The sequence below is a fragment of the Hyperolius riggenbachi genome, chromosome 11 (genome assembly GCF_040937935.1).
Source record: "Hyperolius riggenbachi isolate aHypRig1 chromosome 11, aHypRig1.pri, whole genome shotgun sequence".
In the NCBI taxonomy this organism is placed as follows: Eukaryota; Metazoa; Chordata; class Amphibia; order Anura; family Hyperoliidae; genus Hyperolius; species Hyperolius riggenbachi.
Genome location: NC_090656.1, coordinates 84670805 through 84695767, shown reverse-complemented (window position 1 = coordinate 84695767; position 24963 = coordinate 84670805). Strand labels below are relative to the sequence as shown.

Genomic DNA, 24963 nt, shown 5'->3' with positions numbered 1-24963 from the left:
ATATCTTTATAAAGAGTAAAGGCAATCCCCACGAGGCGATGAATAAGCCCAAAACATGTTGGTTCTGCCAGATTTCTACTACCTACTGTGACAGCAACATAGGAGAAAAGTAATTTATGGTTCATTTTACTCTGGAAGAAATATACTTCTTATTTGTATGTGTTTACATGCATTTTACATTTTTTATTTTTTTCGTGATAGTGGTCCTTTAAAACATTGTTTCTGGATATGTCCTTTCCTTTTGGCCTTGGGATCACTTCTGGATTGTTTTAATGTTTAATGTATAGATCTATTCACAGACTAATCTGGTAATCCACTATAAAAAAAATAGAATGGAAGTAATGGACTAAAAAGAACAAAGGAAACAGCTGGCAGATTTTACAACATACAATTTAAAATAAATATGCAAACAATTTAAAAGGTTGTTTGGCAAGGAATTACTGATGTCTGTATCCCTGTAAGTTGATTTTCTTTACTATGAGAGATCCAAGAACTTCCATGGCCTTAACATGAACCCTGGTGGTACACTAGTAAAATACTGCAGCTAGAATAGGCTTCACTATCCACTACCTACAAATCCCCCCCAATACTATGGGGGTAAAATAACATTGGCACTAAGCTAGTCAAATTCCCCTAGTGTTGAGTTTCTTCAATGGACTTTCGATGGGTTTTAATTCTATTTTTCCTACAATATCTGGAAAGCACATAATCTTTAGAAAACTATAAATGATATAAGATTACAGTTTGGATTATTGAATTGACCTTTAAGACATCAAGTTAAAGGTCAGCATTCATGCCTGAAATATTGGCAGTTGTATATACAGCAGGTTAAGCAGTCAGATACAAGTACAAGAAAATGGCAAAGTAGCATGACAGGTTTAATGATTAAGGGCCCGATATGCATATTAGGGTGAAAGGGTCGTGTTAGCTGATACAGAAATCGTGCAGAACGCCGCAGTACTATCACAGTGCTTTTCAAAAGTACTGAATATTCTACTTTCTGTGCATAGTAAACACTGCTATACATTCCCCGAAGAATAAGCTACATAACAATGCCTGGGTTATTTAGATGCTCCTCCATTTACAATATTCTCATTCATCAGTTGGAATAGATGTATTATGGAAATAAGAATTCAACTCAGCAATTTTCCATAGTTACACGTATTATTCAGCCACACAGAGGCATCCAACAATATATTGTTAACAGTAAGGTTAAGCATACTTAAGCTTTATAGACAATCATCACACGACATGTCGGAGACGAAGACTGATGCTTATCTACATTGCTTTGCTAAAAGTGTGCAGACATTTCCTGCAACAATACCGTCTTCATGCTGTCAGAATCAGATTAAAGAGTAATATTGGGGTAATACAGTTGAACGTTTGATACTGCAGTGTTTTTTTATCTGCTGCTGTTGTGTGAACATGGCTTGTTATGAGTTCGTTTACAGGTTTTCTGATCAGAGTAGATTTTACAAATGAAGGCACTACAGTAAATTTTTTTTTTTGCTTTTTTATCAGTAAAGAAGCTCAAATAGGTAAGGTGAAATAATGGACTTGTAAACTAACAGATGGGTGACCCACATTCCCGCCTATACATGCTTCTGAGCGGTCAGTGTGATCTTCTCCTACAGCTTTGTCTGTGTGGGAGAAGATTGTATTGAAGGTGAAATTTGGACACTGTTTGCTAAATTATCATATAGTATATACATTAAAAACTTTGCATGGACATGCACATCAAAGCTACGTTCTATGGATCCTTGTCCACTCCCATCCACATACCATAAAAAAGTTACATCGTAATTTTCAACAGTTGGCAAATATCTCTGCTTTTGCTGGTTGCTGAACAGTCATGTGACTTATGCTGCAATACTCCTTAGGACCCCCCTGCACAATGCAAATCAGATTTGCAATTTCTATTTTTTCCTGGATGCTATCAAAATAAGAAGAAAAACGCAGCATGCAGTACCAATATAAAAAAAAAAAAAAAAAAAAAAAAAAAAAAAAAAAAAAAAAAAAAAAAAAAAAAAAAAAAAAATCGCAAAATTTAATCGCATGTAAAATTTTGTCAAAATTGGAAATTGGAATCGCATGTAGTGTGCAAGAAGCCTTATACTGTTGCATGCCAGACTATGTACTGCATACTAATTCCTAATCCCTGGAACAGCAGCTTTCTGTATGTCATAAAGAGAGAGGGGTGCAGCTCGTAGCCCAGTCATGCCCTCTTTCAGAAGAAAGGCAGTTAAGGAGGGAGGGGGAGTGGCAGGTCATGCCATGCTACTCCGTCATAAGCCACAATGGTAGAGAGTATTTGGCAGCCCAGCTACACTCCCCATTTGATGGTGATGCAGCACATTGATGTGATGTAGCAAACTAACCCAGGAGAGGAAAGGAGGGGCGAGGAAGAAGGGAACTGCTGTGCAGCTAATGTGACTGCACCAAAACCTGCAAAAATAGACATATTTGCTTATGTTTATAAAACCCCATAAACAGCAGAGCTGCAGTTTTTAAAGTACAATAAGTTAAAGGAAGCAGGTAGGGGACAATATATACCAAAATCTATTCAGATACAATCTGTATTTTAGATTTCTTAAACCTTCACATCCCACAAAGTGCTGTAACCCTGAGCCTCCCATAATGCATTGTAGTGCATCCCTACACTCTGCTCCTGAAACTGATAAAAGAGTCTGCCTGAGGTACTAAACAGCCCTATAAATAACAGTCATCAGACGGATAGGAAAAATGCCAACATCCAGCTGCAGTACTACATACTGCAAATGATGCAGTATTATGTGGACCAGCAAGGGACCTAAGGGTGGATACACACATCCAATTTTGACCAATTTTACCACTTCCATGTAGTATGCTTACCTACCCCTTCTGTGAATAGCATCCAAAATCGGGTGGCCCTCATACTACGTGGAAGTGGTAAAATTGGTGAGTCAAAAGTGGATGTATGTACACACTTCCAAAGGTGGCCATACACTATACAAATTTTTTAACTATCTGTTCAATTCAAGAATTGCAATTAATTCTTCTGATTGTAACATTTCAAAAATCTGACCAATGTACCACACATGTTCCATTTTTTTCTCAATTATGATAAAAATGATTGGAAAGTGAGAACATTGCTAGGGTGTGTATATTAATAAATTGACAATCTACCCTACACCATTTAATTTTCATAAAAATTGATCGGAAAAATCCACCATTATCGATCAACTTTTACGGAATAAAAACAGGAATTGTAATCAAATTTCTTGCTCGAATACAAAAAAAAAAGTGGAATTTTTTTTATCTAATTGAAGTAAAAATCATATCATTTTATTGTATCGTGTGTGGCCCCCTTAACGGTATGACAATTTTATCCTTTGTTTTACAGATTAGCAGAAAGGTTAAATCATATTTTTGCTTTGAGATCAGTCTTAGACTTAAGGATCCAGAATAGACAGATATGGTGTAGGGGGTGAAATTACAGAAATAGAAGGAATCATAAGATCTTAGGAAGAATTTAATTTTGATGCCAAAGGCTGCCAATTTACTTGCAGAGAACACAAGAGTACTGGTATCTATAAGGATTGCTCACATATGACTACAGTGTTCCCTGGGGAAATAACGCCAAGTCTTTCTTTCCTTCCTTTGCTGGAGGATTGCAGGTACCCAACAAAGACATTTATTTTTATAGACTTATTTTTATTAATCGCACCTGTGTTTTGTGTGGAAGATCAGTTAAAACACAAACTTTTAAGAGTTAGTTTAAGTAAACTTAAGTGCTCTTAAAATGGGGCCCTAATCAGTCATGTTTGTTTATTTACTTTGCCTCCTTTTTAACATACTGGTATGTCACCCCCAGCATCAGCTGTTACACTGTCCTTATAAATCCTATCTGCAGTTTGTGCTGGTCTCTGCTTGAATAATGTGTTAAAATCTTCCTACTGCTTTTACAGTTTCACTATACAAACTATCAAATCAAAGATCGCTTTATTTGGCATGACCAAGATTCATACAGGCACGGACCAAGCAGGGGGAAATGGGGGACATGGAAGAAGGAGGGGAGGGATACAGTGGGTTAGCATGTTTGTGGACATTGTCCTTCTCCTAAACACATTATAACATCTGCATACACTGCAGTAGTACAGCCTACTGAGGATTTCGAATGCAAACAATGGCAATGACAAGCTGGTACTTTAAGCCTTTACACACAGTGCAATTTCCCAACAGCTCGACTCGACTATCGAATCAATAATTTTTGTCAGGTGTGATTGGATTTCCGATTGATTTTTCGATCACTTCTGTACAAACTTGTTCAGAAAAATGACCGGGAATCAGATCGCTCCCTTTGGAAACTAAAATAATCCATGCACTTTTTAAAGTCCTATGAAACACAAATTACATTTTCCTCTAAAATATTAAATACAGAAAAAAAATTATAGAAACCATAAAAAGATTGGTCTGTCATGTAGAGGCAAATTGTACTTTGTTTGCAAAGCAATTACTTACCGTATTTTTCGGAATATAAGACGCTCAGGAATATAAGACGCACCTAGGTTTAGAGGATAAAAATCAGGGGGAAAAAAATACACTTTACCTAGGTGCGTCCAAGTTCCGGGAGCATCTTGTGGACATTGCCCCCTTCCCAAGCTCTCTAAGCTACACTGACCCCTGCCACCTCCCTAGCTACACTAACCCCCTGCCACCCCAACCAGCTCCATTAACCACATTCATTATGCTGTGCCGCTTTTTATGACCCCCTATTGGTAGCCAAAGAGACCCCTTTAGGCAGCCAGTGAGGTCTCAGCCAGGCAGTATGTGCAGCCATTTGTCGTCCGGGGAGACAGCCGGAGATAAGCCTGCTTGTCTGTAAGTAATGATACAGCTGACGAGTCCTCCATCTGCTTTTCTGTCTTCACTACCGTCTCGCGCTGATCCCTGTCCTGTTACTTCCTGGTCTGGCGCACTCTCACTGCGTGACCCTGACGCACGTGAGCCACCGAGGTCACGCAGTAAGAGAGCGGCAGACCAGGAAGTAACAGGACGGGGATTAGCGCAAGCCGGTATTGAAGATAGAGAAGCAGATGGAGGACTTGTCGGCTGGATTCTGAATCGGTTATAACGCCTTCTGCACGAATAGCATGACTCTTACTTACAGCCAAGCAGGCTTTTGGAATATAAGACGCACTGACTTTTTCTCCCCACTTTTGGGGGAGAAAAAGTACGTCTTATATTCTGAAAAATACTGTAATTGCATAGGTTAGGCTCAATGAAGAGAAAGTTCACCTCTTCCCCTTGGATAAAACAGGTTTTCTGCATAGTGTACACAGCTTAGAATAGCTGAACACAATCTGATAATTTTATTAAGGCAATTACAATCTTATTAATCAGCTCCTGAGTGAAGTAGAAGTTTGAGTAGTAACCTTTCCAGTAGTTTCAAAACCATTTCTATCTTTTTTTTTGCCATTAGTTTTAGGCTATGTTTAATGCTTTAGACTACAGATAAAATGTGAGTTTTATCTTTCTTTAATATTGATCAGAGCCTCCTTTTAGCTGATTTAGAACACGTAATTATAAATACACTAAAGACTTATAAAAATAAAATGCACTTTTAGAATACACATTGAATCCTTGATTTGTAAGATTCTATGTTTACTAAAGTAAATACAATTTACCACAGAGGGCTTAACTGCTTCACAGTGGGCCTCCGCCATGAAATCAATACAATATATGCCATATTTTGTGTAGTAAACAACGCTCACATTGAGGGGTCTTTCATTTAGGTCACATTCACAGTGGGATGTTATGGTCGCACGTTATAAAGTCTTATAATGCAGCTTAGCACACTGCAATGCGAATCCTATGGGTCCGTTCACAGTGCGAAGTTAAACTCACGTTGAATAATGTTGCGTTGTGGTAACTCACTGCTTGCAGTGCGTTACCTCTTAACGAAGACACGTTGCGACTTTTACGTTGCATTAAAATGCAACGCCCCACTGTGAATGCGACCTAAGTTGTGAATCCTCTTCCTTTTCCTCTGACAGACTTGATATGAGAAATGTTTGTTTGAATAGCAGGACACCTGATGACCCTAGAATACAAATGTTAAACCAAACCTGAAATGAATATAAACGTCTGAAATAATAGTTTGGGTAGTAATAATGGAAAATTGAACTTTTCTGGAATCCTATATTCTTAATGTCAATGCTGAAGTGTAAAAAAATTAGCCATGTCAGTGTGACATAACATTTGGTTCATTCAGCTCAAACACAAAGCAATGGCATCTAATTACACTTCAGGAGAGCTGCCATTCCAGTTCTGTTCTCCTGACTGCACAAATAATTCACTGGTGTATTCAACCCTTTGCAATGTAAATTGAAAGTAAATGGAACACAGAAAAGTTTTAAGTAGGGTTGGTACTATACTTGCACATAGTTATCATCATGTCACAGGTCACCCCAGGTACTCTTTACAGCCTCATGCATCTGAAAGAGCATAGTGGTTTATTTTATGAGCAGGAAAACAAAAAATACATGTTTCCATAATTTGTATTTACTTAATCATAAGCAAGAAAGTGCAAGCATCTCTTTATCCAACACTGACTGTTTTGACTATTTATAACACTGTCACTTGTAAAAGCTCTACTTGAATCCCAGCATTCATGCAGTTGCCTAATGGAGTATACAACTGCTAAAGAATATACTGAGGCACTAAAGCTACTTTAGATAATAAGGTTGGCTATCCATTTCTAAATACACGGCTGTATTCATGCTATTTACTTGCACTCTTGGATACATAGCTGCTGCATGGGCGTAACTATCAATCTGCATGTTTTAGTTGCTTCATTTATCTGCAGTAGAGTGCTTACTTATTTCATTATGTTAATCTCACCATAGCTTTTAACGGCTGAGCTGTATTGTTCCCAAAGTGCGCTTAATAAATGTGCCTGAGAGTATGAGCACCTTTTACAACTATTAGCATACGATCAACAGCTATGCTTTCACTTATTGATACTGGTGTTAATTCAGCATTATAAACATTATCCCATGATGTACCATAAATGAGGAGGAAATGCATTCAGTGGCGGTATATCACATTGGTGAGGATCCATCAACGGAGGAGAAAAATAAAACCAAAAAGCAACATACAGCCAAAATCCTTCTGCTGTAAAGCGGCAGAGCTGTTGTACAATGAAGAATAAGTTATACCTCCTGACTGGCCTGATTCTGCAGGCTGGCAGTGTCCTTCGTCTGATGGCTCTCATTTATCCAGGTCACAGTACAACCAAACAGAAATATAAAGCAGCTTTAGCCGGACAAACTTTTGTGCTCTGGGAGAGGTTTCATAACTCTTACTTAGACACTTCTTCAGTTCTAATGAGGTGGAGAAAATACCCAGATACTTAACTGTAGACAAGACAAATAACATTTATATTGCGCTTTTCTCCTGGCGGACTCAAAGCGCCAACTGTACAGGTCATGCACAAGCTTCAGCCCACAGTCAGTCCAGTCTCACTAATGAACATTCACTATAAAGATGATAATGGTGTAAGCACCAGGCCGAAAGCATGCATGGTCTTTAGAGCCTACCTGAAATTATTATTTAGTAAGTATATAGCACCAACACCTTCTGCTGCGCTGTACAGAGTATGTGGTGCTGTCCCTTAACTATCCCTCAGAGAAGCTTACAATCTATTCCCTATAGAGGGTTATATGTCCATCATAGTCTAGAGCCAACTTTAGGGAGAAGCCAATTAATTTAGCTGTATGTTTTTGGGATGTGAGAGGAGGGAGGAAAGTTGAGTGTCGGGAGAAAACCACGCAGACATGGGAAGAACATACAAGCTCATTGCAGACAGTGACAGTTCTGGCAGAGTAACACACAGCCTGTTGCGTGTTTACCAGACTATGTGTGCATTTACAGTGGCAGCGAAGCATACTTTCATTGTACTGTATGCATCGCATCACACTTCTAACGTTCCATGCGACTTTTCACCTCCGTTGTGATCAGATCAGTGTGAAAGAACCAGGAATCCTTTAGTCTTATATTTGTTTATTCGGTTCAGTACCGCAGTCCAAAAATCTCATGCATCCGAGTAACGGTCACCTCCCATTCATTCGCCTATAACTTTATTGCTACTTATCACAATGAATTGATCTATATCTTGTTTTTTCCGCCACTAATTAGGTTAGTACATTTTGCTAGGAATTATTTTTTTCTAAATCTATTTAAACAGGAAGATTAAGAAAGAAATGAAAAAAATTCATTATTTCTCAGTTTTTGGCCATTATAGTTTGAAATTAATATACGCTACCGTAATTAAAACTCATGTATTTTATTTGCCCATCTGTCCCGGTTATTACACCGTTTAAACGATGTCCCTATCACAATTTATGGTGCAGATATTTCATTTAGAAATAAAGGTGCATTTTTTCAATTTGCGTCCATCACTATTTATAAGCTTATAATTTTAAATAATATAATAACATATTCTCTTGACATGCATATTTAAAAAGTTCAGACCCTTGGGTAACTATTTATGTGGTTTTTTTTTTTCTTTTTAATTGCATTTTTTATTTTTAATAAAAAAAGTGTATGTGGGTAATTTTTGGTGTGGGAGGGAAACTGCTAATTTTAAATGTAAAATAATATTTTTTTTTTATTAAAAATGTATGTTGGTGCAGTTTACTATTTGGCCACAAGATGGCCACAGTGAAAAAAGTCCTGGATGCGAACGATCTCGCATCCAGGAACTAAAATGCTGGGGAGATGTTTCCTGGGGGCAGAAATACCGCGCTCTCTGGAGTCGGTATTTCTACAGGGAAGTTAGATCAGTGAATGGGAATTATATTCCCATTCACTGATCGGGGGGCTAGCGGCGGGCAGCGGGAGCGCGCACGATCGCGCGCACCAGACGGCGGCAGCAGCAGTGCCTATCTGGACGAGGAAGCTCGTCCAGATAGGCCGAACTGGTTAAAAGGTTTTTTTTTTTTTATTATAGCCTGCCCAAGGTACAAGAAGGTTTTTTTAAATTTTTCCATCTCCAATACAGACAAATTCTTGAACTTATCTGTATTCTGAACTCAGATTTGTTTTTGTTTTTTGCACAGCCACGCAGTGTTTTACAACCCTCATTTGTTATTAATCAGAGTTACGCTACAGTCTCATTGCATTCCAACTGTAGAGAAACTGACATTTAGAGCTGTGGATTCTTAAAGTGTACTTGACATTAGAGACAAAAGGATTTAGAATTACCTGGAGCTTCCTCCAGCCCCCTTTCGTCCTTTTGCTCCACTGCAGTCAACCCAGTTGCGCTGCTTTCAGCCCAGGTAAAGTCCCTGACTGAGCCAGTTGCGGCGCTTCCAGCCCCTGTACAGTCCCCAACTGAGCTATAGCCAGAAGTGGTCTGCACTAACACAGTTAAAGTGCTGCAGGGCAGCTCTATAGCAAATTAAAAATGCATTCTAAAAATGTGGTTTATTATAAAAACAAAACAAAAAAACTAATATTACCTCATCTTTTTACATTGAAATCTTCTACCTCTTCCGTCCATGCAAGGACTTGAAGGAGGAGCAACAGATGATGGAAGGCAGATAAGAAATTGCCTAATTAGACTTAATTGACCACAAACAAACCCTGAGTCTTCCCCACTGTACTTCAGAACAGAAAACATTAGCCACACTTGAAGAATTTCACACCTAGCCTGGATAATGGCAGTGGAAAAGTAGCGGGGGGGGGGGGGGGGAGGAGCAGAGACATGGCAGCTCTTTCAGCTATTTGAAGCCAGGAGCTGCTTAGATCCCTTTAGACAAAACTAAAGACAAACTGCACTTGCATGCAGAGCTAGAACTGTGCATGTGCAGTGGCCTGCAACTCTGGATTGCAGACTCTACTGCGGCTTAACAAAGGAGACCAGACCGACACGGAGCCAAAGAGACCACAGGGAGCTGGAGGAAGCCCCAGGTAAGTATAAATCCTTCTGTTTCAAATGCCTCAGGTTTACTTTAACTAACTGTAAGAAAAAATAATTAAAGAACACAGCCTAGTTCTAAGTAGGATTGGGACTGCACATATACATGTTTATCTTATTGCACATGACACTTCAGTAACCCTTTTAAAACATTTATAGAACTCTGTGTATGAAGTCCAGTGTTCTGACAAGAGCAAATTTAAGTAAATTGCAGAGACCAAGTAACAGTTGAATAAATACATGGCCCAACAGATGTGCTACCTCCTCAGCTCAATATGTTGTGGTCTACTGCAGCTACACCTCGAGGAGGTGGGACATTCTGTTCAAGGTGGTGATATGTACACAGTGAACAGGGAAGAAAACATATTCACTGACTGATATACTGATATAAGATGGCAAACTAACCCTCAAACAGTGGAGGGTCCCTCAACACTGTTTATCATCAATAGCAATATTCCTTGGCTGAATTTAGCTACAAGTCATGGCAACTTTTAGATCTACATTTATATTATTGCAGGTTTACTTAGAGGTATTTGGGAGTATGGCAAAAATTATACTCTGAGAACAGAGCCTTTATTTTATTAGGTCTGGATGTGACAGCTATTCGCCTCCCTTGTTCTTGTATCGTGTTCTGATCTCATGTATAAATCTTGATAAAAAAACAAAGGTTTAAAGAGTTGCATATGCATTCTTTCCCCATGTGACCACATGCTAGGAGGCCGGAGCCCAAAGAAGCATAAGCAATAATATTGGGTCGGTGAGCATCTGCCCTAGGCAAGACCATATTGCTGGTGAAATTATACTGTCTTTTTTGTTTGCCCTGTTTCTAAGAGCAGAAGCCCCGTCTACTGTCTACTACTTCTTTGATTAGACAGGAAATTACATCATTTTTGTCTACAAGTGACACTGTGGACTACAGGGGCACAAGGCCTCAGGGGCCAGATATCTGTATGCACACATCGTAGATAAGAGGTCCAATTTAGATCTAGAATGCATGTTGGAAGGCATGCAGATATCCACGTTTATGTACACAAGTGCAGCTATGCTTATAATGCAAATATTTATTTTCCTTCTGTGTGTGTACATGTCTGACTACTTCAATGAACAACTCAAATGGTATTAGTGTATATGGTCCTGGAAGTCTAAGTATACATCTGTATATATTTACATGCACATTTCATATGTGTATATTGGTTTTCTCTGTCCAATTTCCGAATGGATTTTACTAAATAAGTCACAGTTTTTGGATGGCTAAACTCCATTACGGAGTCTTCGCAGTTCATTTCAGGGCAGCTTTAGCACATTGTCCGCTGATAAAAATGTCTGCGGAAGAGTCTTAAGAGAGAAACAAGATCCAGAGACTTGGGCACATAGGAGAGATCTAATAGCATTCTGCCAGTAAGAGCCAATTCCCTAAAGGTTAGAGAATTATAGGGCCTTGCAGACTTCTTATGTATGGTGATGAAATGTAGTGATTACATAGAGTATGGATTGAAAGCAAATGATACACAATCCGAAAAGGCTGTGAAGTAATTTCTGCCAGTTTCTGAGAGCAGTGAATCCAAAATGGATATTAAATCTCTAAAGGTTTATTTTACTGTATGATTAATGCACTTGGTGCAGCTGATTACTTGGCAGTTATGGGCATCAAATAAAAATGGAAGGAGCTCAGTATGATTTTAATATACAGAAGTGACAGGCAGAGTCGTAGCTGGAAGCCTGTGACTCCTGGATGATTTGTATACAATGAAATACCAATTGCTAAATGGAAGTTTTTTTTATTTTTTTAATGTACTACATTTAAGTGAATTAAACTGTCTACAAACATTGTTTTTGCAGGATTCTGCCTTCTACAACCAAGCACTTTCTCTTGAAGCACTTACTGTCAGGGGTAGATTACGACCTTTGCATCCTGGCTATATTTGATGATGTTGCAACATCCTTGGCTGCTACCAAGTCTTTGGGATGTGTCCAGTTTTCCACGATAGAGGCATACCCGGACTGCCGGTTGCTGCATGCGCATTTCTTGGGAGGCACACTAACCATCATCATCGGAGGGGTCATCGTGGTCACATTACTGGTTTTCACTGTTGTGATGATGGTCAAATACAAAGTGTGCAGTTCAGCTCACTCAGACATTCCAAAAGTAACAAATGTTTACTCCCAAACCAATGGAAGCCAACTTATGCCCAATGGCATGCTCCTACAATGCAGGCTAAACAATGAGTCCGCCAAAGCCAGCTGCTCGCAAGTAGTTTATAAGGAAGATACTGGACGAGTTGTGCATGGGGTCAAGCCTCAACGCAGAAAGGCCAGACACAGAGAACCCCCGGAGAGGAGGGAGGACAAAACTATTAACACTTCAGATTCTGAGGGACCAAATGTGGGATCAAGCCCCGAGGACGGTTTTGGTCTCCAAAAAACCAAACGTAGCTGTTCTGTTGACATGGGAGAGATGGCAACCACCACTTGTTACAGCTATGCTAAACGACTGAGTGTTATATGGACAAAGAGGAGTCAGTCTGTACATGGCATGCTTTCACACTGTGGGACAGAGGCACCCAGGGCAAAGCCAGTATTATTCACTGGATCTGATGAACTCGAAGAAAGTGTAGTGTAAAATGTTGCCAGTGTTACATTTGGAAGTGCTGCAAGCAAGTTTCCCATGGTGGCCGTACAAAGTTTAATTTTGTGAAAGCCGAACGTTACAAAAATACTGTAGGATTCTTTATAAATGAGCCATGAACAAGCACCTTTTCCTTTGCCACAAAAATGAAACAATAGTATTAATTTAAAATCTGGTAATACATCTGGTTATTGTGTAAACGCCTGGATTTGATGGAAGTTTTCACTAGTCTTAAAAGGAATATTTTATTTGTCAAGTTCTCTATGGACATGGTGGCACCTTTTGATGTTCATTCGGATGTAAAAAGAAAAAAAACAAAAGACAACGATGCTTATCAGATTAAAGAGATATGTTCTTTGGAATGTATATTATCTGGAGCCAAACCCAATAAATTGCCCATGAGGTTTCTTAAAATTCTGTTTATCCATGGAGCGATGAGATAAGTAAACATCCCCACTAAAAATAAGTTTTAATTGGATTCAGGACCTTCTAACGAAATCTTGGGAGACATATGAAGGTTACATAACACAGGACAGCAGGAGGTGTCAATACCTTCTCAATACACCACCAGGTGGGTGCAGGGATACAAGGAGAATGTTTTGAACCATAAAAAGCTAAAAAAAAAAAGAAAGAAAAAAAGATTTATATTATTATGGAATATTTTATCCAGCAAAAAAAACAAAACCGAAACTAAAAGACAGAACCAAAGCAGTTCTGACTGACGTACAGGCCATGAATGGATATGGGTGTGTATGTGTTACACCATGCTTGTTATCAGTTATTGTGATGGGTCAGCCATACACCTTTGTTGAGCATTGCCATTAAAGAAGGACTCCATGAAGCATTAACGTATCTCCTAAATTACTGCAAATGCTGGCCCTGATTTTACATCTTCCTTTTGTATGTATGGTGTTTTCAATGCTGGCTTAAAAAGGGGGGCGAGGGGGGCAGTTTTGACCCTATAATTAATGGCTGCTCTGTATGACGTGAATTTGACCAACCGTTCAGTAGATTTATTACATGTCCCTCTGCTGCCGCACAACCGTCAAGCAAATTTCTTCCCCACACACCTACATTTTCCTACACAAATAGTGATGGTCATGTCTAGGAGAACTCATGGAGAAGCATGTGATCAGCTGATAGATTTACAAAGCTCTGACTTGCTGTGATCACATCCTGCTTTAGCACATGATCATGACAAGCAGAGACTAACATATCTATCACCTGACCAGACTGATCACATGCTTCTCCATAAGTTTTCCTAGACATGACCATCACTACACACAAGCATCTAACATAGTGAAGGTACAAATAGCACACGCAACATTACATAAGTAAGTAGACACCGGATTTACAAACCATCTGTTCAACATAGTCAAACTAGTGTGGACAGCTTGATAAATGTTCACAATTTCTACATATGATAAACCTTTAGGGCCCTTTTACACTTGCAGGTAATTCTTGCGTTGCGTTACCCTATTTTACAACCAGGGGCCACAAAAGTAATGAAAGTCTTTGGAGACTTTCACACTTATTGTAGTCCATTGGGGTACGGTGGAAGTATCTGAGCCAATGCAAGGGAGGCAGCACATTACTACAAGTACCATGCTTAGCGCATGGTGGTTGGGGTAATGGAAGTCTATGGGTGACGCAGTAAGTGTAAATGCCGCAGTGTGATGCGTGGCGGTGCACATGCATTGGCCAATGGGAATCCCAATGATGTACTTCCTGCCCAGGAGAGTACGTTACTGAGCAGGGGGGTGGTGCTATGCCTATGACCTAGCCATCTCACTCTGCTGCAGGGTCATGTGATTGTCATTTTTTGTGTTGCGGTGGGATGCGGCAGTATCATTGCACCACAACGCAAAAAAGCAAGTTTAAACCAGCCTTAAAGTCACAAGAAGGTGTAAATGAAATGTGTTATTCATACTTATGCAATGAGCAGGTCAATAATATTTCATGGAGTTCTTCTTTAAACCTCCTACATCCTCCAGGTATGCTGGCAAGTTTGCCATTTCCATAAATGCAGCTATACTATACAGCAACTTAAAATGACTGCAGCACTTTAACGTTTAAGTTCTCACACAAAAAAAAGAATATATAAATATATCTACTCATTGGAATTTTTTTATATTATTTGCCAATAAAATTAAAATACAGAGAAACTGTCTGTTAACCTGAAATATTAAAAGAGAAAAAAAAATGTAGTCTAAACTCTTCCACAGCTAAACACACATGTATGGTTGGTGATGGTGGTTTTTGGACATTAATCCTGCTTTTACAAGGAAACCAATAATACACCATGAAATAGTACAAACCTGTTAGCCAACCAGATTGGAAAATAAAATGTCAATGTGTTTGTTGAAAACCTACCACTCAAGTACCAGTATAAATAAATAAATAAATAAAAAAAAAAAAAACACACAACTAACCCCTCCCCCTCTCTTGTACACGCACACTTAAAGGACCCCTGAACTGAGGATATGGAAGTTACCATATTTATTTCCTTTTAAACAATACTGGCTGGTTACCTGGTTATCTTGCTGACCTCTGCCTCTAATACTTTTAGCCATAGACCCTGAACAAGCATGCTGATCAGATGTTTCTGTCTGAAGTCCAAATAGTTTAGCTGCTTGTTTGTTTCGGGTGTGTCTGATCCAGACGCCACATCAGCCAAAAAGATCTGCAAGATGCCAGGCAACTGGCATTGTTAAAATTAAATAAACATCGCATCCACTGTATCCCTCTCAGTTCGGGAATTCTTTAATTTAGAAGGAACCCGAGGTAAGAGAGCCAGCATAGTGGTGCGATTGTTATGTGATTTTCCTGCGCTTCTATAGGAGCGATAAAAATCTTGCCGCAAACAGATTGCACTAATGGAAACAGTTGCCTTGGTTTCCATTAGTTTAGCTGTACCTAGCATTTTGTGATCTGCTAGAGGTGGGGGATCAGATCGCAAAATGGTAGTAGAGGAAAAAGCTTAATGCCTCATGAAAATTTACTCACATACAGAGTAAACATGCGTAGAGATGGTGAATGAGATGCAAATAATTCCAGTTTGCATGCAAATTTGATGCAAATGGTAAGCAGTTTGAAATTGGGCCAATCATATGCACTTCCTCTTGATTCCAACTGGCTCAGTGCCAAACTGCATACAACTTGCTGAAATTCTAAGCATCTTCTTGACCAACAAGCTCTAGCAACTATGCAGTGTTTGGCTCACTGCAGAGCAGCCCATACGGCACCATTGAGCAGAGGTGAGAAGATCGGCAGTGCGCATCCCTCTGCAGTTTACAACTGGAACTACGATAGTGGATGGCTGAGTGTTATTGAACATATGGTTTACCAGTACACACGCTAGACTGCCAACCAGGGCTGTGGAGTAGGTACAAAAATCTTCAGACTCCAACTCCTCAGTTTCTGAAACCACGACTCCGACCCCAACTCCGACTCCGGGTACCCAAAATGGCTTTGACTCCGACTCAGACTCCTCGACTCAGACTCCTTAGTCTAATACTTAACAGGGCTGTGGATTTTGTACAAAAATCATCCGACTCAGACTCCTGACTTCCGACTCCTCAGTTTATGAAATCAACGACTCAGACGCCAACTCCGGGTGCCCAAAACTGCCCCGACTCAGACTCCGACTCCAACTCCACAGCCCTGCTGCCAACAATAATGAAAAGAGAATGATCAGTGATTTCAGGTCAAAAAAACTCTAGTGTGTCTAAGTAGCTCAAGGCAGGGGCAGGTGTATATGGTGATCAGAACACACTGAAGCGAAAAAAAAAGAGGTCTAGAGGTGTTTTCTGCTTAGGCTTATTACTACTTTGGCACTCTACGCGGCCCGAGAAAGTGGGCACATACCCACAAAACGCTTTGCCAGTGCAAATTGATGTTCATTGTTTACACAAATTTGTCCTTGAGGTAAGGCACCTCACTTTTTTTTTCATTTTAGTTGTTTTAACGCAGTTTTATCATACCATGGTGCATTTTCTCCTCTTCAAGCTCAAGGCAGTGACTTCCTGTCTTCTAGCTGCAGGTATGTTGCCGGAGTGTGACTAAACTACTGAAGCCACGAGATCCACACAGCAGCCAGACAATTGCCATTTCTTACAATAAACTCAACAATGTTTGCTTTCATAATCTTTCACTATTGGTCTGCTTTAATACGGCCTCAATAGGATTTATGCAAAAATAACAAAATTAATTTGTTAGCATAGAAGTACAAATGAAGCAATGCTGAATCCTCATTTACACAATAGCATTCATTAACATTCCCTTTAAACACTGAAGAACTGAATAATAAGCTTGTGCAAGCCACAGCACTGCAGGAAGCAAGAAATTTATAACCAATATGAGGAAGATACCTTATACAAGTTTATTACAAGAGGGATTAGAAAATCGTCCCTGGCATTCTTTATACAACTGCTTTAGAATGCTGACTGCAAGCATTAGTTGTTAGGTATTTAATAATCTATTAACAATGGCTGATAAATGAGATAACAGGCAGAGTAGGGTTCAACTGTATGTAGTTCAGAAATCCTTGCTTGTAAAAGTGCAGTAACGATTACACTGAGCAACATCCTCGAAATGGGAGTTGTAAGATGAACTTTTGATTGCTACAGGAGGGCTTACCAATTAGCTTGAGCTAAATTCAGATAGCTGATAAAATATTAACACATCGGCATTGAGTCACAAAAGGCTGTGAGATAAAAACATCTGGACATTAAAATACCGCTTTCGGTATTTTAGACTTTTGTGTGATAATTTATAAAAATGTTCACAGGTGCAGTAGAAGTTCGGTAATTTACAGGCTTCAATAGACAGAAACTTATTCAGTAACAGCAGAGCAGTGTGGAGCTGTTTGTTTTGTTTCAAACCGTTCCGTGCAGTGAGAGCATAACAATACTACCGGACCCGTCGTTGCCTTTGATCAGGCGTGTGTACGAACCTTAAGAGGCATCCCGACATCCCTTTAGAATGTACATGTTTGTTTTACTGCATCTGCTAGCCTATATCTGTCTATTAGTCTTTCTTAACATTATATTTAATTGCCACAGCTTAGATGAACTCCAAGAAAGCTTAAAGATGTCCTGCTTAGGTGATTTCCCCACTAGTTCCTCCGCATCTTCGAACAGGAACCTAAATGGTTAAACAGCCAAAGGGCTCAGGGGGGAACCTCTTTTGTTCCATTTTCTCTGCTCGCTGCTGGGGGGTAGAAGAGCTTGTTCCACCCAAGAAGCCTTTGCAACCTATCAAAATCCAATCAGCGGGACTTTCCGGAGACAGGGGCTGTTTCTATTGGCTTTGCTCCGGTCAGTCATAACTCTCTGCTTCTGCGAGTAAGTCTTGCACAGTCCTCGCACTGTTTACGCCACACCAGAGGTGCCGGTAAAATTTCTGGACTTCATTGCATGTTGTAGTCTTTATGAATTGACCTTTACTGACAGGTGTTGAGGTATTTACCGCACAAGTCAGTAATTTACCTCACTTCTTGGTAATTTAGCTTTTCATGCTGTAACAGCCTTTGTGAATTGACATTTTCCAAGTACTTGGTAAAGTTAGCCATTTTCTGCATAACCGTATGCAGTAATGCTTTATGAATCAAGTCAACACATTTTGGAGGCGGTCATAATGGTTTAAATGTTTTCATTCCTGGAGCCTCCAGATATTACCAAGAAGCTGCTTTTGTTGTCCACTGCATAAAAACTGCTAATTATTAAGGGCCGTTTTTAGGCGAAGGCATTCCAAACCATTGCCTTGAGTGGCATTGGTCCTGGGGGAAGCCAAGCCCCCGGATTAAGCACCACCAAAAAATGTAGTCTCATCCCCTAACTAAGCCTTGTCTCCACAGGTGTTCTTTCACCTGCTTCTGCTGCTTGTGTGTGTGCAACAGCAGGTTTGGCAGTAGCTTTGCAGGTCCCTGGAGATCAGACATCACAAGCTCCGGATAGTGCATTGATCTGCAAATTTGGCTATCCAGCTGTTAGGGAACTACAAGACCCACAATGCAATTGCCTTTATAAATCATGCATTGTAGGACTTGTAGTTCTTTAACAGCTGGAGAGCCAAGTTCGCAGATCACTGGGATAGTATAAGTTGCAGGCAGCCTCCACTGTGTCCTTCTGTGCCCCCCACCCCGTGCCTCCTTCGGTCCCCTGTGCTACCTCTACCACCCTGTGCCTCCTTCTGTCCCTCTTTAAACCCCTCATGCCTCCTTCTGTCCCCTTGTGCTACCTCTGCCCCCGTGCCTCCTCCTGTCCCCTTGTGCTACCTCTTGTGCTCACCTCCCTGCTGGAGTCCAGCACTGTGCCTCTGTGACCATTCTGCCTGTCTCTTGCTCCCTCTAGTGCAGGCACTTCACTCTCCTCATGATGGGTGTCATCACACTACATACAGTAGGAGATGCCGGGCACTACACCGAGCAGACAGGCGGAAGCACAGTGCTGGAGAGGTGAGAGCACAGCTTATGTTGTGCTACTATACTCTGCATTTACAGAATGAGCTGAAGGAGTGCAGGAAGGAGGCGTACAACAATTAGTGGGTTATTTGTATCTCAGGGGCTCCCTGTATTAAGCATCCGCTTTATACGCCATATGGTTCATATTCTCTAGTATCTGCATGTGGTTATAATTTTTCTTTTGGAGGGGGGGGAGGAAAGGGTGACAAAAAGGCTAGAAATGGCCCTGTAATTACTGATACACTAGCTGCCACATATCCAACATTGGCCTCTTTCAGATGAAAAGCTAATGGCATGTTAAATGCACCATTTAGCCACTGATTATCGTGGTCAAGCACCCTTCAGTTTCAAAATAATGCAACCCATTGAGAACGTTAGTAAGCACTGGCTGTGCAGTTACCACTCGGTAAAAAAATGCAGTATGTAGCATTCAGGGCCGGTCGCCGCCAGCTCAAATGCAATGCAAGTGCTGGATGTTTGGAGCTGGCTGCAAGCGCCCTGCACATAAACAGGAGCGGCTGACAAGCAGTTAAGTGTACTGCCGCCAGCCATTAAGGTAGAAGAGCCCTGTATAAGATATCCTGTGCTCATTTCCCTATGTTTTCATGAGAGCATTTTGCATATGCCTCTACTTCATCATCAAAATGTGGCTTTTTAATGGTATATAATAATAGTATGCTTTGAGTTTTTCTATTCTCTCTGCTTCTAGCAATAAACACTTGCAAAATAATAAAAGAAAGGGCAATGGGTTTACTTCCTGTTCTAGGCTTATGATGTAAAATACCCACATCTCTGATAAACAGATTGTGTAGCTAAGGATCTGTCACATGACTGCTCGTCATTTTAAGAAAAGGTATCCTCTAAATAACCTTCTAAAAGTCAAATGACTACATTTAGAAGCCTGAAGGTGCAAATTCTAAACAAGATGTATTCTCATCTACAGTACAGTAAAACCCTGGATTGCAAGTAACTAGGTTTAAGAGCGCTTTGCAAGACAAGCAAAAATGTTTATGAAATTTTGACTTGATAAGCAAGCAACGTTTTGTTACAGCAAGCACAGAATGTTTTCACCCATCACATCATTACAACTGAGCCGATGGTTCATCTCCCTTTGTTGCTGCAGGATTGTACTTTACTGTGCTTAATCTGAGTGTAGGGACAGTACAATATCACAGTTCCATGATATCCTCAAAAGTAATCAACAGCAACTATCATTGGAGAAGTTCCTGTTAAAGCCACACACACAAAAAATGGTAAAGGGTAGAAAACGGATAGAAAGGATTCTGTTATAGTGAAAGTAATTTTTACTTTATACAGTACGGCACTTTGTATTAATGTTTTTTATATGTTTTTGGAGTGTGGAACGAATCATCTGAATTTCCATTAACCATTATGGTGAAGTTCCCTTTGATATAAGAGACCTTTGGATTACAAGCATGTTTCCAGAACAACTTATGCTCTTAAACCAAGGTTCCACTGTATAGTGAACAAATACTTGAGATAGGCCATGACTGATGCCACAATTACACTGTTGATGTATGGAGTTGGAGGAATGCTTGGTGAAATTTGCCTTCTTAAAATGGAAGGAAACTTGCAATTATACAGCTATAAGTGACCATTTGTGGTTACCCACAATGCACCACTACTGAATATGCAAATGATCTCTTTTCGCATATTCAGTAGTGGTGCATTGTGGGTAGCCTAAATGCTCACTTATAGCTGAACTATTGCAAGTTTCCTTCTGTTTTAAAAAGGCAAATTTCACACAGAATTGTTTATTAGTAGGAGGGCTTTTCGGTCTCATTTATCCCCCTATACATTCCTAGCGGTTTGGGTCACCCCGAGCTGCTTGGGTACTTAGTTGGAGGAAATTTAATAATAAAAACTCCATTTTAACTCCATTATGGAGTTAAATTACAGCCAAGATTGATTGTTCATTACTGTGTCAATGTATACAGCAAAAAGAACAACATGACTGATTAACAGGGCATAAGGAAGAGACTAAAGTCGTAAAGTCGTACTCTACATTAACTTTAGTGGAGAAAAAGAAATTACACCTATGAATGATAACTTCGATTTCAGTGTTCAGAATTAATGCGTGAACACAAACCTACCATAAGTTTTTAAAGGGAAGGTTCAGGGACGCTGTGAAAAAACAAAAATCCAAATCCACTTACCTGGGGCTTCCTCCAGCCCGTGGCAGGCAGGAGGTGCCCTCGTCGCGGCTCCGCAGGCTCCCGGTCTCCTCCGGTGGCACGCCCGACCTGGCCAGGCCGGCTCCCAGGTCGGGCTCTTCTGCGCTCCAATGTGCGGCTCACTGGTGCGCGCTGACGTCATCGGACGTCCTCCGGGCTGTACTGCGCAGGCTCAGAACTACTGAGCCTGCGCAGAACAGCCCGGAGGACGTCCGATGACGTCAGCGCGCACCAGTGAGCCGCACATTGGAGCGCAGAAGAGCCCGACCTGGCAGCCGGCCTGGCCAGGTCGGGTGCGCCACCGGAGGAGACCGGGAGCCTGCGGAGCCGCGACGAGGGCACCTCCTGCCTGCCATGGGCTGGAGGAAGCCCCAGGTAAGTGGATTTGGATTTTTGTTTTTTCACAGCGTCCCTGAACCTTCCCTTTAAGTCTTTGTGGACTTATTGCTTTTATGTAACAATATATAGTAACTGCATTCTTTTGCCAAGAAACCACATTTTTATTAGTAAAAAGCAGCTTTTGAGGTTTAATCAACTGATTCTGCCATGGGAAGAAAGCTCAAGGCTGTGGTATACTCTATTATGTGGTACCTGCAGAGGGAGGAGCATGGGTACATACACAGCAGGGATATCATCAAGAAAATGATGGCCAGAGTGTTAGCAGAAAAAAAAAATTCTTACTTTCACCATGGTGGAGTTACCACACGTATTTTTTTCCCCTTGCTCTGCAGGACACCATAAGGGCCTGTACACACTGAAAAACGCAGGCAAAAACGCAAGCGCATGCGTTTTTAAAGTGCCTGTAGTTTTAAAAACGCATGCGCTTTTGCCTGCGTTTTTTGTGCGTTTGCGTTTTTCTTGTAATTGCTGATTGGCTAAAGAATCCTTTGTTTTTTTCTAGTTTACATTTCAACAGGAATCAGGACATTGCAGAGTCTTCTGGGATACTGACTTCTGAAAAACGCAGGCAAAAACGCAAGCGCATGCGTTTTTAATGCGTTTTTCATGCGCTGCGCTTAAAAAAGTGCAGCAGGCACTGCGTTTGCGTTTTTTTAAAAACGCATCGCACCAGTGTGTACAAGTCATCACGATTTTCATTCTTTTTCAAAAGACCTTGCGTTTTTAAAAACGCATGCGTTTTTAAAAACGCAACGCAAGCGCAGCAGTGTGTACAGGCCCTAAGGCCTCTTTCACAGTGGGACGTTGCGTTTGATGCGACCTTAAAGTCGCACACTGTGCCCCTAATGCAGCGCATGTAGGTTATGAAATTAGACGTTATTTTGCACTGTGTTATGTGTCTGTTGGTGCACCGTTTTCGTCGCATACTGATGGAACAAAAATGGTGCATGCGTTACATTTAAACAAAAAACATTACTGAGCATGTGCAACACACAACGCAGTAAATGTATTGCTAAACGCACAGCATGCAGCACTTTGTAAATATTGCTACACATTACACCCAACGCAACATGTGCACTGTGAATGTCGCACAGTGAAAGAGGCCTAAAGGTTCACTTTAAAGGATACCACAACTGACATGTGGCATAATTAGATAGACATGGGTATGTACAGTGCCTAGCACACAAATAACTATGCTGTGTTCCTTTTTTTCTTTCTCTGCCTGAAAGAGGTAAATATTAGGTATGTAAGTGGCTGACTCAGTCCTGACTCAGACAGGAAGTGACTACAGTGTGACCCTCATTATGCCACATGTCAGTTGTGGTATCCTTTAAATCAAATCTACCAGAGATAAAGACATTAGGGATGGTCCCATATTCTCATTGGCGGAAGAGGATGTAGGGATATTAACTCAACATGCAGTAAAGCTCAGACTACACAATATATATATTATATATATATATTATATATATATATATCATCCAACATGAACACAGACATATTTGTCAAGGTCAGTATGGAATAACAGATGAGCCCTGAAAATATACCTACAAAATGATCTATAGGCTCTCCAGATGTTCCCAAAATGATTATAAAAACAATTTTATGGCTTTGGGTGGTGGCATACACATGCGATTGGAAGGTAGGAGTCTTCAGTGAAAACCAGACAAAAACAATGGGATACCACAGGAAGCCTTTAAACAGACAATGATTCTATACAATGGATTTTAAAATAGAATGTTGATGGTGCCCACCAACTCACCTATACACACTTCATAGTTGCATTCATACACAAACAATACTCATGTAAATCTGTCTATACTAGAAGTATATAAAGTCAGCACATGGTATGAGCAGCAGGTGCCCTATTATGCCTGAATATTCCTTTTTCTTTAATAATTTCGCTTTCTTCAAGCCTTCTCCTGAGTGTCCAGAGAGGCCTGGAGCCTGGGGCAGTCACTAGGATATGATGACAGCCTGCAGACTGATAGTGGAGGAGCGAAGGCGTGCCCCTTTCACAGTTAAGGTGGCCATACACTGGTCGATGTGCCATTAGATCGACCAGCTGACAGATCCCTATCTGATCGAATCTGATCAGAGAGGGATCGTATGGCTGCCTTTACTGCAAACAGATTGTGAATCGATTTCAGCCTGAAACCGATTCACCATCTGCTGAGCTGCTCCTGCCGCCTGTCCCCCCCCCCCCCGTATACATTACCTGATGCTGGCTCCCGGGCATCTTCTCCACATTGCACGGCTCTGTTCCGGCTCCATCCCGGCGCTTCCTGTGTTACTCCGTGACCAGGAAGTTCAAATAGAGCGCCCTCTATTTGAACTTCCTGGTCACTGCAGTGACACAGGAAGCGCCGGGATGGATGGAGCCGGAACAGAGCCGTGCAGTGCGGAGAAGACGCCCGGGAGCCAGCCTCAGGTAATGAATACTTGATCGGATCGGCCGCCGCTAGCGACGCGCACTTTACCCGCGGGCGATCGAGGGTAATTTCCCGCACGGCGCGATCGACGGACCGATCCGATTTCGGGAGGAAATCGGATTGGCGGCTGCGTTTACCGCGAACGATTGGCAGCAGATTCGATCCCAGGATCGAATCTGCTGTCGAAACGGCCGCGAATCGAGCCAGTGTATGGCCTGCTTTAATCTTTCAAACCCATCACATAGCTGCAGTTTCAGTGCTGGAGGCTGCAGCTTCAATGCAGATTGTCTCAGGTTGTCTGGGAACTCTTGGGACATTCAGAAGGAGTCAATGAATAAAAATTAAAAAAAAAAGGGGCTGGCACCTGACTATTTAAGATATTATAAAGATTAGAGCATGGTGCACTTTAATTCACATTAAATTAAGCACTATTATGCATTTATTTAGAAAATATATTTTCCACAGATATTTGCTTTACAGAATGCACTGAATAACTCATGGCACTAACTGTTCCTTAAAGCAGTAGGATCAGCCATACTATGCCAGGGAAAAAAAACACATATATGAGTAGATACATACTTGATCTACTTACATGACACATGTATTGTACTGTCCACGTTTTGATTTCAGTGAATGTTATATAGTAAATGAAGAGAATTCTGTTCCTGGTGGGAACCATGTTTTTTGCCCACAGTTTAGGCTAACTCGTGATGTCATTTCTGCCCTTTAGTTTTTGCTTTTTTCCTCCAACCACTGAGTCACCTCAGCCTTGCTTGTAAACACAAGTGATCAGCTAGGTAGGGAAATAAATGGAAAAGGAGGAATATATTATAGATAAAAAGAACCCCCAGCATGCAACTGTTTGGCACTGACTACTAAAGGGCCTG

At 40.8% G+C, this 24963-nt stretch overlaps 2 protein-coding genes across 14 annotated transcripts in view; one reads left to right on the top strand and one right to left on the bottom strand.

Annotated features, from left to right (window-relative positions):
* The window catches only part of LRFN4 (leucine rich repeat and fibronectin type III domain containing 4), a 225934-nt gene extending 211269 nt beyond the window's left edge, over positions 1-14665 (top strand). For all 8 annotated transcript variants that reach the window (XM_068259517.1, XM_068259511.1, XM_068259512.1 and 5 more), the window contains one exon: positions 11801-14665. In XM_068259517.1, the coding sequence (XP_068115618.1) occupies positions 11801-12581 (781 nt within the window). In that variant the 3' untranslated portion in view covers positions 12582-14665. The remainder of the gene's footprint in view (positions 1-11800) is intronic.
* PC (pyruvate carboxylase) overlaps positions 1-24963 on the bottom strand; it is a 1086793-nt gene that overhangs the window by 137734 nt on the left and 924096 nt on the right. The window lies entirely within an intron of this gene.